Raw genomic sequence first — 11,807 nt, forward strand, 5'->3', positions numbered from 1 at the left:
CAAAACAAAAGAAGAGAAATGAGATGAAACATCAAGCAGCAGTCTGCATCCAGAGGGTCCTGCCCTGCCTCATTAAAAATACAGGGACATGGGTAGCCCGGGTGGCTCAGCGGTTTAGCACTGTCTTCTGCCCAGGTTGTGATCCTGGAGTCCCAGGATTGAGTCCCACGTCAGGCTCCCTCCATGGAGCCTACTTCTCCCTCTGCCTGTGTCTCTGCCTTTCTCTCTCTCTCTCTCTCTCTCTTTTTTTTTTTTTTTAATTTATGATAGTCACACAGAGAGAGAGAGAGAGGCAGAGACATAGGCAGAGGGAGAAGCAGGCTCCATGCACCAGGAGCCTGACGTGGGATTCGATCCCGGGTCTCCAGGATCACACCCTGAGCCAAAGGCAGGCGCCAAACCGCTGTGCCACCCAGGGATCCCTCACTCGCTCTCTCTTGCTCTGTGTCTCTCATGAATAAATAAAATCTTTAAAAAATAATAAAAATAAAAACACAGGGACATGGACCACTAAGCCACACCTCATGTGTGACTCTTGATCTTGCGGCCATGGGTTCAAGCCTCATGTTAGGTTTAGAGATTACTAAAAACAAATCAACTTCAACACATACACATACACACACAATAACTATGCTGTAGGGAGACCCTTGGGTTCCACCCAGGGGGACTTCATGAGAACCAGCCACAGCTGTTTTAACAGACCCTACAAAAGCAGATGAGAAGGAAGAGATTACGCCCCAACAGAGATGATCTTTCCCCTTAAGTAGGAACACCCCAGCCTCAGACATGGCAGGAAAGGCTCTGAGAGGCTGAAAAACAAGGTAGGATGGGCACAGGAGGGAAGGGGAGGACCCAGCCCTGCACGCCACTGGGCGTGGCTCCACTCTTCCCACTCCAGAGCCATGGGGAGCCAGGGTCCCAATGGGCTGCCCCTCGTCTGTGCTCCCTACACAGTTATGCTGCTGCCACTCAGGACAAGCCGCCAGGACCCAGGGGCCCGGAGCTTCTTCCTCTGGGTGAGTATTAGTCCAGCAAGAGGCCCCAGAGAAACCCACTGCCTAGATCTGTCCATTTCCAGCCAATTTTGAGGGCCCCTGTCTTCCCCCCTGCTTCCCCTTGCCTTCCAGGTGCTCAGTGGTTAGTCTGGGCTCACACTCAGTGACCAGTGAACCCAACCAAGAGTTGAGAGGAAGTGCCACGGCCCAGAGCCCTGCTGTGGAGCAAGTCAGCCTCTGCTTCTTGCCTTCCCAGCTGCAGAGGATGCAGGCTCTGGAGAGGGAGCAGGATGCCCTGTGGCAGGGGCTGGAGCTGCTGGAGCATGGCCAGGCCTGGTTTGAGGGCCGTTTGAGGGAGGCACAGCAACAGCAGCTGCATCTAGGGGCTCTTGGTGAGGTACGGGGCTGATGTGCGGTGTGGGGGAGCAGGGAGATGCAGACACGGCAGACACCACCATGGGAAGGCAAGAGTTAATGGGCAGGGATCATGAATTGGAAGCACTGTAATGACTGGATGCCACCAAGTATTAGGTTGGTGTTCATTGTCGGGATTGGAGGAGGCTGGTCTGCATTCCATTCAGAGGGACATGGTTAGGATCACTCCATTGAGATGGGGGAGTGGCCTGGATCATTCCAATGGATCAGGACTAGACAGGGAGGATCCATAAAAAATAAGAAAAAGGGTACTGTGCTGTTTGAGGGGGATGGAGGAACTGGATTGTTAAAGAGATGGGAGTGGAGAGTGGGGGATTTTTCCCACCTGCCTTGAGGGCTACTGAGATAAGGGAATCCCGATGGAGAAGAAATATGACCTGTGGTGTCAGAAGAGTAGCAGATGGACCTCAAGTTTTCACCATGTTGTCAGCCTCCAACTCCTCCTTTAGAATTTCCTAGCAGATTTACATTCAGAGCCTCATGGCCCCCAGTTAGCCCAGATTCAAAAGATGACCATGTGTTTGCGGAGTCTGGTTCAGGAGAAGGTGAGTTTGTTTTTGCTTAGATTTTTGGGAAGTGGGGGTAGAGAGGGGACCTAGGATCAACACTGGTTTAAGAGGAAAAAGTAAATCCCACCCACTCCTCCCTCCCAGTTCTCCTCACATCCCTTAAATAAGGCTGATTTCCATGCTGCCCAGGGCTGGAAGGGAAGGCCAAGGAAGCAGAACCTCTGGCAGCAACAGGTAGGCTGTAGGGGGTGGCAGGAGGGCGGAGCCTGGCCCCCTAGTGGAGCGGGGAGCACAGATGCCCACGGTTTCTCTCCTCTTCTCCAGGAGCTGTCCAGGCAGAAGGCAGGCATTCAGCCAAAAGGGGAGACCGTCCAGCTTGGCTGCCCCAAGATGCGGGGGGGCCCAACCCGTGTGTAAAGGTTCCTCTGGGTTTCCTCATTTGGTGAGGTGGTGGTGGTGGTGGGAGGCCTGGGCCCGAGCCCCCAGTCTCCTTATTCTGCCTCTTGACCTAACAGATAAATGGCTCCAGGTGATGGGCCAACTGAAGTCCAAACATCTTGGTATAAAGTTTCTTCTCAGCAACTGAAAACTTCCATTTCATCTTTCCTCTCCCTGATAGGTTGATCTCCCTGATATGTCCCCATATCCATAAATGATCTCTCTTTGGAATCTCTCTCTAGGGCAGATATGTTTACTGAAACTGTCCTTCAAATTTAAATACAAAAATAAAATAGGAGCTTCTTCAGAATTTCAAATAAGAACAATTCTATACATAAACCCCACTCCCAACTTTAGTTTCCTCCCCATACATCTTTCCTTTTCCTGAGCTTGGGAAAGCATGAATAAATAATGGAGTAAAGAGATGCGGGATCCCTGGGTGGCACAGCGGTTTAGCGCCTGCCTTTGGCCCAGGGTGCGATCCTGGAGACCCGGGATCGAATCCCACGTCGGGCTCCCGGTGCATGGAGCCTGCTTCTCCCTCTGCCTGTGTCTCTGCCTCTCTCTCTCTCTGTGTGTGACTATCATAAATAAATTAAAAAAAAAAAATTAAAAAAAAAAAAAAGAGATGCTACGGAGAAATAGGAACCAACTTTCTCCAAAAAGGAGTATTTGCTTTGGTTCCCACCAGAGTTAGAGAAAGTGTACTATGGGAGAATCCATGGCTCTCTATCTCAATCTCACTAAGGAAGAGAGGGACAAGTGCATGAGAAGGAAAACCTTCATCCCATCTGGGAGAGGTGGGGGCCAGAGGCCCATGTCACCTTCTCAGCAATGGGATAAGATTGAAAATAGCACTGGAGACCCGTTCCTCTAGGGGTTGTAGTGTTACCAGGAGGCCAAGCCTAGCAGGAGCAGCACTCCTCCAACTGTGCCCCACCAGCAGTTGCCTATCCGCCCTCCTGCAGCCCTTCCCCGAGTCACCAAAGTGGACACAGAGCTGGTCGAGTGGAGGATGGGGCCAGATGAGTGGGCAGTGGCAGCCAGTGGGTCCTGGGGAGAAGGGGAGAGAGGTTGTCAGGCTGTCTCTACCCAAATTAAGCCCACAACACCCTCCCCTTACCCTGCCTGGCCTGCAATGGGAAGTGGGGGTACCTCACCTGCGGGGCCGGAGCCAGCACCAGGAGCCAGAGGAAGGCATGGGTCGGGGGCACTAGGCTGCCTTCTTGACCTGTCGCAGTCACAGTCACCATTACCACGGAGTCTGGAGCGGCTGAGTCCGGGACCTCCAACCACAGGTGGCCCCACACAGACTCATTCGGTTCCAGGCGAACCCTGTTGAGTGGACACACAGTGGGCTGAAGGCCCAGGCTCTGAAGAGCTGAGAGCCCAGGGTCTCAGGCCAGGTGAGAATCTGAATGCCCCTGGGAGGAGGCCGTGTAGGTGGGGCTTAAAGCACCAGGCCACCATGCGAGGGGGAGCGGGAGGGACCAAAAGGTGGGCCAGAACTGAGCAGGAGGGTTCGGGGGTTGTACCTGGAGAGGTTGAAGGTGAGAGGGAACCTGGGGTTGACAGATGTCCTAAGGTCCAGATCCTGAGGGCCTGAGAAGCTGGCAATATGGAGGCTAAGTGGGGCCTTGCTGCCGGGGGCCAGGGACCCTGGGGAGCTGCTGAGCTGCAGAGGAGGGCGGGTTAGGGGAGAGCTGCTGCAGCTCCCTCTGGCCCCACCTGCACCTTCCTCTGGCATCTCACCTCCAGAAGGACTGGGACCACGGTGCAGGGCTGGGGGGCCACTCGGTGCAGGCCATGCCCCTCTCCATCCTGGCCGATCAACTCCAGAGAGAAGGGGCCCGTGGTGGACAGAAGTGCGGGTGGCAGTGAGGCGGCCAGGAGACCTCGCTCCCGTGGTCCCATGGGTTCCAGGGGCACCCGGCCCCGCTCAGCCCCTTCTGGAATCCCTCGAAGGACGACATGGGAGAAATGCGACCGAAGATCTCTGGGGTCACCTCTGAAACCCAGCCCTGTCACCTCTACCAGCAGCTGGGTCTGGAGGCCTGGGACAGGGGGTGGGAGGGGAGGATGATGGTCCACAGGAGATTCGGACATGGGGAGAAAAGGATGAATGGTTTTGGAAACAGGGGTTACCCCTGGGAGTATGGATGGAGAAAGGGTGCTACCTCTGAGTGACATTGTTGGGCAGGGTGAAGAAAGATTCTGGGATGCCTGAAATGTTCTAAATCTTGAACTGAGAGAGGAATGGTTACATGGGTGCATTATGAAATCCAGCTGTTTACTTCAGTTAGTTACTTCTGTATATGTAAGCCGTAACAATAAAAAGTTAAATAGAGAATTTCATAGCTAGATAGATGGGATAATGGGAAAGTAGGGGTGGGGGGACAGATGTACCTGCTACTGGCTGAGCCAGGGGGTAGAGGCCAGGGTGGGGGCCTTCATCCATGGGAATTCCAAAGTAGAAGAGGAAGTCCAGGGCTGTCTGGGCTGAGGAGGGCCAAGGCAATCAGAGACCTTGCCAAAACAAATGTCACCGACAGTGCTCTCTGAGCTCTGCAGCCTTGTCCTCCCTTCCCAGGAATATCTCCCTCCTTACCTTGCACCCTAACCCGGGGCATGCCCTCCGCTATGACCTGGATCTCCCAGGTCCCTGGCTGTGGGGGGTCATTCATGGTAACTATCCAGAACTGCCCAAAGCGGCGCGTGTGACCTAGAGGCCCTTCGCCTTCCTCCTGGCCCTGGGAGACTCCTGATGGCAGTGGGAGAGCAAGATTGGCACATGAGATGATTCCTGTCCCTTAGTAGTTCACCCTTCACTCTCCATCCTTCCCTCTGCCTCAAGTCACACTCGTGGGTGTACCTGCTGGGCTCCTGATCCAGAAGCTGCTGACCTCCCCATGGATCCGAACTGTGACCCTCTGGAGCAGCGCATCCACACTGAAGCCAAATGGCCTCCCAGACACCACAACAGGAGGTTCCAGGGGAAGGGTAACCTTGAGGGATGTGCAGAACCAAAGAATGAAGGAGAAGATAAGGCAGTGAACACAGATAAGGCAAAAAACAAAGACAGGAGAAAGGTGGAGACAGAAACGAAGTCACACGTGAAGGGCTACGGTGAAAGAGAGGGGCACAGGACCAGGGATGAAGTTACAGTAAATGACAAAGTGGAGGCAAGGGATTAAGGGTGAGGCAATCGCTTCTTGTCCCTCCTTACAAGATGGCAGGACTTCCTGTGGTAGCCCCGAGGACATATTCCTGGAGGCCAAGGTTGGGGGACGGGACAGTACTACTACCGAAGGAGCAATGTGGAAGGTGGGGGGCCATGGATCTCAGAGGGAGAGAAACTTCCTTTCCCACCCTTCTAACTGCTGAGGCAACACAGCTGTGTTAAACCACTAACCTAGGAGAAAGAGAAAGGCCATGTCGCCCATGCCCTTAGTTCTCAGCTGGAAGCACTAGTCCCTCTGGCCACCATACTCACCAGGTCTGCCATGCTGTCCCCAACAATGGCCGCCACATCCTGAATGTGCTGGTCTTTGGTGAAGATGACCTCTCCTCCTGAGGCCAGGGCCACGGCTTCATATGGCTCAAAACGCAGAGGGGACAAGACCTCACGCCGAGCTCGGCCCTGAACCCTCAGTGGGTCTTCAGTCACGAAGAATGTCACCTGTGCCCAAAAGAGAGGCCAGTACTTGAGTACTCCCAGTGCCGTCTACTATCAGAATTGGGGGTCTCCTGTGCAAGTGCACTATGGAGCTGATGACTAATGGTAAGGTCTCTGTCAGCCTCTGACTCTACGGCAGGGTCTCCCAGTGACACAGCCCCTAGGCCTTCACTTAGTAGTTGCTTTTCCCTTGTAACTGTCACCCTATGTCACCCACATAGTGGATTATTAGCAACTAGATCTCCAGTTCTTTGAATGGTTTGTTGGGAGACAGATTCAAATATGAATTCAGATCAGACAAGGGATCTGCAAACATTATACTCATTGTCTTCTTGTCCCACCCCTTGCCAAAGTTGGTTCAGCCACCAGAGCGTGGCGTGATCCTCATTATGAGGTGGTTGTCATGGGCTTCCCCGTATCCCTGGGCAGTTGATGCTGCGTCTCCCATCAGTGTGCTCACTCTGCAGCGCCGTTCCTGAGTCAGGGATTCCACCCGGTTGGTGAGGACGGCATCCTTGGGGGAGGCATCGGTGAAGACAAAGATGTCTGAGAGGGGAGGTGTGTGCAGCAGAGCCAGCTGGCAGAAAGGGAAAGCACTGGTATTAAAAATGGCAGCAGCGGCAGGGGGACAGGTAGAACCAGGGGGGACAGAATTGAAGGAAATATGACCCTGGAACCCTGGAGGGAAGCTAGGGGCACTAGGCTCTGAAGGTGGGGAGGGAGGCAAGTCCCAGGAAGGCTCCAGTTCCCCTTGGTGGCGGGATCTGGAAAGGAAGGAAGAAGGGGAGGGGCGGAGGGTGGGGGAGGCAGACCTCTAGGGCTGACAGGCACATCTCAGGCTCATCTCCACCCCCCAAGGCATGGAGCTCATTGAGTTGTTGCCAGAAGCTGTCAGGGTCACTGGTTGTAAAGACAGGGCCAAATCCTGGGGAGGGAGAAAGGAAGCAAGTGAGGAGAGGGATCCCCTCATCCCCGCCTAGGCCTACCTCCCCAGTCAAGAGGCCTGCTACGCTCCAGGGGTGAATGACTATTGAAACAACAGTATTCCCTTATACTTATATGCACAGGGCAGGGCAGAGGCTAGTGACCTTTGGGGGGAAAGTGGACCTCATTTCCAGAGCAAAATGGCAGCATCTCCTGTGGTCCTGAGTGAACCTTTACAGGGTAGGTGTGTAGGTATAAAAAGTACCTGGGGCCTCAGTTCCTCACCAGAAAAGCCAGAAAAATAATAGTACTTACCTCGGGGTGTCATTAGAACTAAATGAGTTGATTTTGTGAATCTTAGAATGTGCATTGATCCATAAGACGTACTAAATTTTTAATTATTCAAAGCTTCATCAAATATGTGTTAAGCTCCTCTTAAATGCCAGCTATTAGATTTATACAGGTAAATAGGATGCAACACCAACCCTTAGGGAATTCTGAGTTTTTTTTTTTTAAGATTTTTACTTATTTATTCATGAGAGACAGAGAGAGAGAGAGGCAGAGACACAGGCAGAGGGAGAAGCAGGCTCCACGTAGGGAGCCCTTTGTGGGACTCGATCCTGGGACTCCAGGCTCATGCCCTGGGCCAAAGGCAGGCGCCAAACCAGGGATCCCTAATTCTCAGTCCTAAAGGTATTTTATTTGATGGTCATTTCAACCATAGGAGATAGGCAGGATAAGACAAGTACTGACCCATTCTATGGATAATGAAATTGAGGCAAAAAAAAGGTGAAATGATCAGCCTAAGGATGCACAGTGACTGGTCGACCCAGGTCAGGGCGTCTGACTTCCAGCCCAACAGGGAAGGGAATAAACTATAACTAGTTTCACAGGAGCCTGCACCCACGAACCCCCCATCTTCATCCCAATCTCGGTCTACAGGAAGCGGCGAGAATTGAGAATGGCTGATTAGCATGGAGGCAGAGGACCCTGCCTAAGCACAGATCATGATTAACCTCATAAGGAAAGTGCTACCACTTTGGAAACACCAGAAGTGCCGATTGTTTCCGATATGCACACAGGTGCCAGTGAAGACTCAACCACAGGAAGTGTCACCATTTTGTTAAGGAAGTGGAACCATGAGGCCCATTTTTCCACCAGTGGCATTCACCCCTCACTCTGGACTTCCTTCCTTCTACTCTGCTCACCAGACCAGTTACCTGGGTCATGGAAAGGTACCAGGATGTAGTGGGCAGGCTCCATGGGGCTGCCCCTTCTTTGTTCCACAATGTGGCGAGCCTGGATTTTGGCAGCACTGATCTCCTCACCCATACTGCCCGTGGTGTCCAGGACAAAGCTCAGGCTGGAGGCTGGGCTGATATCCAGCAGCCTGGGGAGCAAGCTGGAGATATGGTGAAGGGTCTGTCCATTTGCCCCCAAACCCTGTCTTCTCAGCTCCCCCAAGAGCGCCTACCCATTGGGGAGCACATCTCACAGAGGCCACTCACCTAGAGAAACCCCTGTCTCCCAGGCGGCTTCTCAGGAGGCTGAAGGCTTGGATGGAGGCCAGAAGGGCCAGTTTTGCAGCCTGGAGGTGAAGCATGTGGTGGGGAGAGAAGCCCGGGGATGTGCTGTCCTTGTTGATGCCCCCCCGTGGTGGCTGGGAGCTGCTCCGGTCAAAACGGCCCCCATGGCTACATTTCCCTGGGTTGAGGAAAGACAGTTGGAGGGAGGATGTAAAAAAAACACTGCCTCCTAAGAAAACGAGGCCCTTTTTTGAGCTGGCCTGACCTTTCACTCTTCAGCAAAGGATCAGCAAGAAAGATGACATTTTGTGGAGGCCAAATCTGGAGGAAATCTGGAGGGGTCCATCATCATGGTGTACAATGGATCCCCTCATCTCTCTGGTCAGTCCCCAAAAGCTGCCGTGGGATAATGGGGAAGTCCTCCCAGCTGAGTGAGCAGCTCTTCCCCACCTGACCTTCACGGCCACCTCAGCAGGCCTCCATCCACCCACCCCATTCCTGACATCCTCCTTCTTCCAGGAGCTGATGTCACAGGAAGTGGGACAAGGGCCTGCAGTTCTGAGATCCCTATGGAAATCCCTCAGGGGAAAGGCTGTGACTTTCTCCCCTTACTTCCACCTGGTACCTGGCGGTTTGGAGGGATGAGATCCAAAGTAGCCGGACGTGAGGAGCGTCAAGTCCAGTAAATTCCCGGGGCAGCTCAACTCCTCACAATCAGAGCAGGTAGGATCGCCCACTGGAAGGGAGGACAGGAACCTAGAGTCCACGGTTCTGCCACCACTGGTCTTTAGCCCCGTCCACCCGAACTTGGGCTTACCCCCCAGCTGCCCAAAGCATATGGGCACGCTTCTAGGCTTTCTGAGCAAACACCTGGAGGTGGTCTGGTGATGAGACCAAGTATTTGGGACGGGGACTGTGCTAGGAAACCAAGAAGCATGCGGACCAGTACTGCGGGGACTGAGCCCTCTGTGAGCCGAGGACAGGAGGCGAACTTGTAACGGACAGGAGGCAGCTTCCGGTCATAGTTCAGGTGGAAAGAAGAGACGACTATGACGGATAGTCCTGGTTGCTCCATCCCATGTTGGGGGAAGGAAGCCACATGAAAGAGAACTCGAGGTCTGTTGACCTTGGTCCTGGCTCTGTCTCCCCGGGTGACCTTGGGGAGGCTATCCAGCTGACCTGGCCTTTGGCTGAGCTGGGTGACCTCACAGGTCATTCCAGAGAAGAAGCAATGGCACATCCTATGTGACCTGAGGATGTGACACAGTGGCTGGGTGGGCTGCCAGGACGTGGCTCTATGGGTTCCCCCCAAGCCCCGGGTCACGGCCATACCTTGTGCCAGGCTCTGGAGCTCCTGCCTCGGCCAGAGGAGGTGAGGATGCGGCTCCTGCCGCCCCAGTTCCACCCAGTTGCTGTGACTGTAGAAATCCTGTGGGGAGGAAGGGAGATGAAGCACTGTCGTCATGATCTCCAGCCTTTACTCCCACTCCTTTGAGTCCCTCATCTGCAAAGCCTCCTCTTACCACCCCTTCCCCCTCCCTGCTGCTGTCAGATAACCCAAGTGCCCTCCACACCCTCTGCCCGTTGCCCAGAACGGAGCTTTCCCCATGTGGGAGACTCCTAGTGTTTCCTCTCTTCGCACTCAGAGCCCACCCAAAGGCCCTCCAGTGGCCTACAGGGCCCACCACTGACACCACGTCTCCCTCTCACCTCCTCTGGCTTCTCCGCAGCCACAGGAAGTGCTGCCAACTTGGAGGTGGGGAGCTGGGGACCAGCCTCAGGGCATTGGCAAGCAGCACCCCCATCCTTTCTTAAGCAGGGAGGTCTCTACCCGGGGGATGGGAAGACCCAGAGTGGAGACACCCACCTGCCCCCACCCCCCTGCCCCCGACCGTTTCACGCTGTTCTCACCTGCAAAGCATGAAGTGCAGCCCCAAGACGCCGGCGGGCCAGGGTGTGGTCCAGGGCCCTGGCTGCCACCAGGGCCTCCCGTAGAGCCCCGGCCAGGCGTGTGCGCCCCTGGCCCAGCCGTTCAGCATCGAAGTGCAGGTCAGGGTCGTTCTTGGATGTTGGCAGGAAGTCCTGGGCTGCGTTGGCACGAGACACCTCACCTAAGGCTGCTCGGAACCGCCGGGAAGGAAACCCAGGCCCAAAGTAGGCAGCAAAGAGGTCATCAGCAAGGAGGGTGCGGCCCTGGTGAGAGCAGGTTAGGGGGCAGGGGCCCCTGGATTAGGCCACTGCCCATGTTTCCTCAGCCACCATCACTCGGGGTAAGCGTGCAAGGAATTGAAGGTGTTGGTCCCTATATGAGAGAGGCAGTTCTGGATCAGGACTCTTGGGTATTGTTGCAGGGGGTAGAGGTGGGGAGGCATGGAAGAGAGGATGGCCCTCAGGAGGAGAAGTCCCAGGGAGTTGGGGAATCCCGCTGGGATGGGAGGACCCAGGGATGCTCACCAGGAAGTCCTCAAGATGCAGCGGGGGCCGGCCTGGGGGCGGCTGCTCCAGGAATAGCTGCAGGGTGACATTGAGTGCCGCCTCCTCAGTCAGGTCCTGGTGGGTGACGGAGCCAGGGGCAGCCAGGAGGCTCCAGACGTTGGGGAAGAAGGAAGATGCGGGGTGCAGCAGTTGCAGCAGCAGCAGCAGCAGGGAGGTGCTCAAATGGGAGAGGGGCACGTCTGTAGGAAGCATGGCTGCCACGTGCACCTGCCGGACAGAAGGCTCTCGGGAGGAGGAAGCAGCTGCGAGTCCAGGGCAGGCCCAGCGGTGTCTCCAGGGGCACCTGCTCTGCCTCAGGCCCCAGATGGGTCCCAGCCTGCCTTCCCTGCCCTCTCCCCTCGGGTGTCAACCGGAGGCCATAGAGGTACAGACACCCGCAGGAGAGGGACTGAGGCTCCTCCCCTAGGACACCCCCCCACACACACACCCAAGGGAAGGCTGAAACCCCTCTCTAGGCCTCTCCCCTACCTGGTGGCTGGGTCTCCGGCAGGGCCACTGGGGCGCGGTGTCACAGGGCACTTAGGTCAGAGTTATAATTAACCTAAGGAGGATTCAGTGGAGGGGGGTGGGGCAGGCCCAGGCAGGGGCACGGTGGTGCAGGACGGGCAGCCCCTGGCCCCTCTACTCATGTCCACCCAAGGTTGCGAGCGGCAGCTGGCACCAGGGCGGGCCTCCCTCAGCAGCAGCACAAAGGTGAATGGAGAAGAGCTGGGAGGGGGAAGGGCGTGAGCAACATGACTCAGACCTGGCCCAGTGCCAGAGGCAGATCCAGACAGAAGCACCTCTCTGCCCACCCCGTGCCTCTAGC

At 55.3% G+C, this 11,807-nt stretch overlaps 2 protein-coding genes across 7 annotated transcripts; one reads left to right on the plus strand and one right to left on the minus strand.

Moving 5' to 3' along the window:
• The first annotated feature begins 417 nt into the window (after window positions 1–417).
• On the plus strand, window positions 418–2,923 carry SAPCD1 (suppressor APC domain containing 1). 3 transcript variants are annotated; one of them, XM_038553567.1, is made up of 5 exons: window positions 418–1,016; window positions 1,128–1,392; window positions 1,880–1,975; window positions 2,084–2,173; window positions 2,264–2,923. In XM_038553567.1, exons 1-5 carry the CDS (start codon window positions 922–924, stop codon window positions 2,354–2,356), a joined length of 639 nt encoding a protein of 212 aa, XP_038409495.1. In that variant the 5' UTR covers window positions 418–921; the 3' UTR covers window positions 2,357–2,923. The 3 variants fall into 3 exon arrangements, with proteins under 3 accessions (XP_038409495.1, XP_038409497.1, XP_038409494.1); XM_038553569.1 differs by having other exon boundaries at window positions 1,252–1,392; XM_038553566.1 differs by having other exon boundaries at window positions 2,084–2,923.
• Window positions 2,058–11,733, minus strand: VWA7 (von Willebrand factor A domain containing 7). 4 transcript variants are annotated; one of them, XM_038553565.1, is made up of 17 exons: window positions 11,468–11,733; window positions 10,958–11,206; window positions 10,415–10,696; window positions 9,836–9,932; window positions 9,129–9,239; window positions 8,486–8,681; window positions 8,198–8,379; window positions 6,866–6,978; window positions 6,514–6,630; window positions 5,871–6,056; window positions 5,250–5,382; window positions 4,986–5,138; window positions 4,784–4,876; window positions 4,130–4,326; window positions 3,913–4,052; window positions 3,538–3,712; window positions 2,058–3,430 (listed from the first exon to the last, which is right to left on the minus strand). In XM_038553565.1, the coding sequence occupies exons 2-17, from the start codon at window positions 11,189–11,191 to the stop codon at window positions 3,266–3,268; spliced, it is 2,574 nt and encodes an 857-aa protein (XP_038409493.1). In that variant the 5' UTR covers window positions 11,192–11,206; window positions 11,468–11,733; the 3' UTR covers window positions 2,058–3,265. The 4 variants fall into 4 exon arrangements, with proteins under 4 accessions (XP_038409493.1, XP_038409490.1, XP_038409492.1 ...); XM_038553562.1 differs by having other exon boundaries at window positions 4,130–4,431; window positions 11,468–11,732; XM_038553564.1 differs by having other exon boundaries at window positions 4,130–4,431; window positions 8,198–8,367; window positions 11,468–11,730.
• Between the last annotated feature and the right edge of the window lie 74 nt (window positions 11,734–11,807).

The sequence above is a fragment of the Canis lupus genome, chromosome 12, assembly GCF_011100685.1.
Source record: "Canis lupus familiaris isolate Mischka breed German Shepherd chromosome 12, alternate assembly UU_Cfam_GSD_1.0, whole genome shotgun sequence".
NCBI classification, from domain to species: domain Eukaryota; kingdom Metazoa; phylum Chordata; class Mammalia; order Carnivora; family Canidae; genus Canis; species Canis lupus.

Coding starts and splice junctions, on each gene's coding strand:
- SAPCD1 (XM_038553566.1), top strand. CDS start 922: ATGGGCTGCCCCTCGTCTGTGCTCCCTACACAGTTATGCTGCTGCCAC. Junction 1,017..1,127: donor CCCGGAGCTTCTTCCTCTGG/GTGAGTATTAGT, acceptor CTTGCCTTCCAG/GTGCTCAGTGGTTAGTCTGG. Junction 1,393..1,879: donor ATCTAGGGGCTCTTGGTGAG/GTACGGGGCTGA, acceptor CTCCTCCTTTAG/AATTTCCTAGCAGATTTACA.
- VWA7 (XM_038553562.1), bottom strand. CDS start 11,191: ATGCTTCCTACAGACGTGCCCCTCTCCCATTTGAGCACCTCCCTGCTG. Junction 9,933..10,414: donor CTGCACTTCATGCTTTGCAG/GTGAGAACAGCG, acceptor TCCTCCCCACAG/GATTTCTACAGTCACAGCAA. Junction 3,431..3,537: donor TGCTGGCTCCGGCCCCGCAG/GTGAGGTACCCC, acceptor CCTTCTCCCCAG/GACCCACTGGCTGCCACTGC.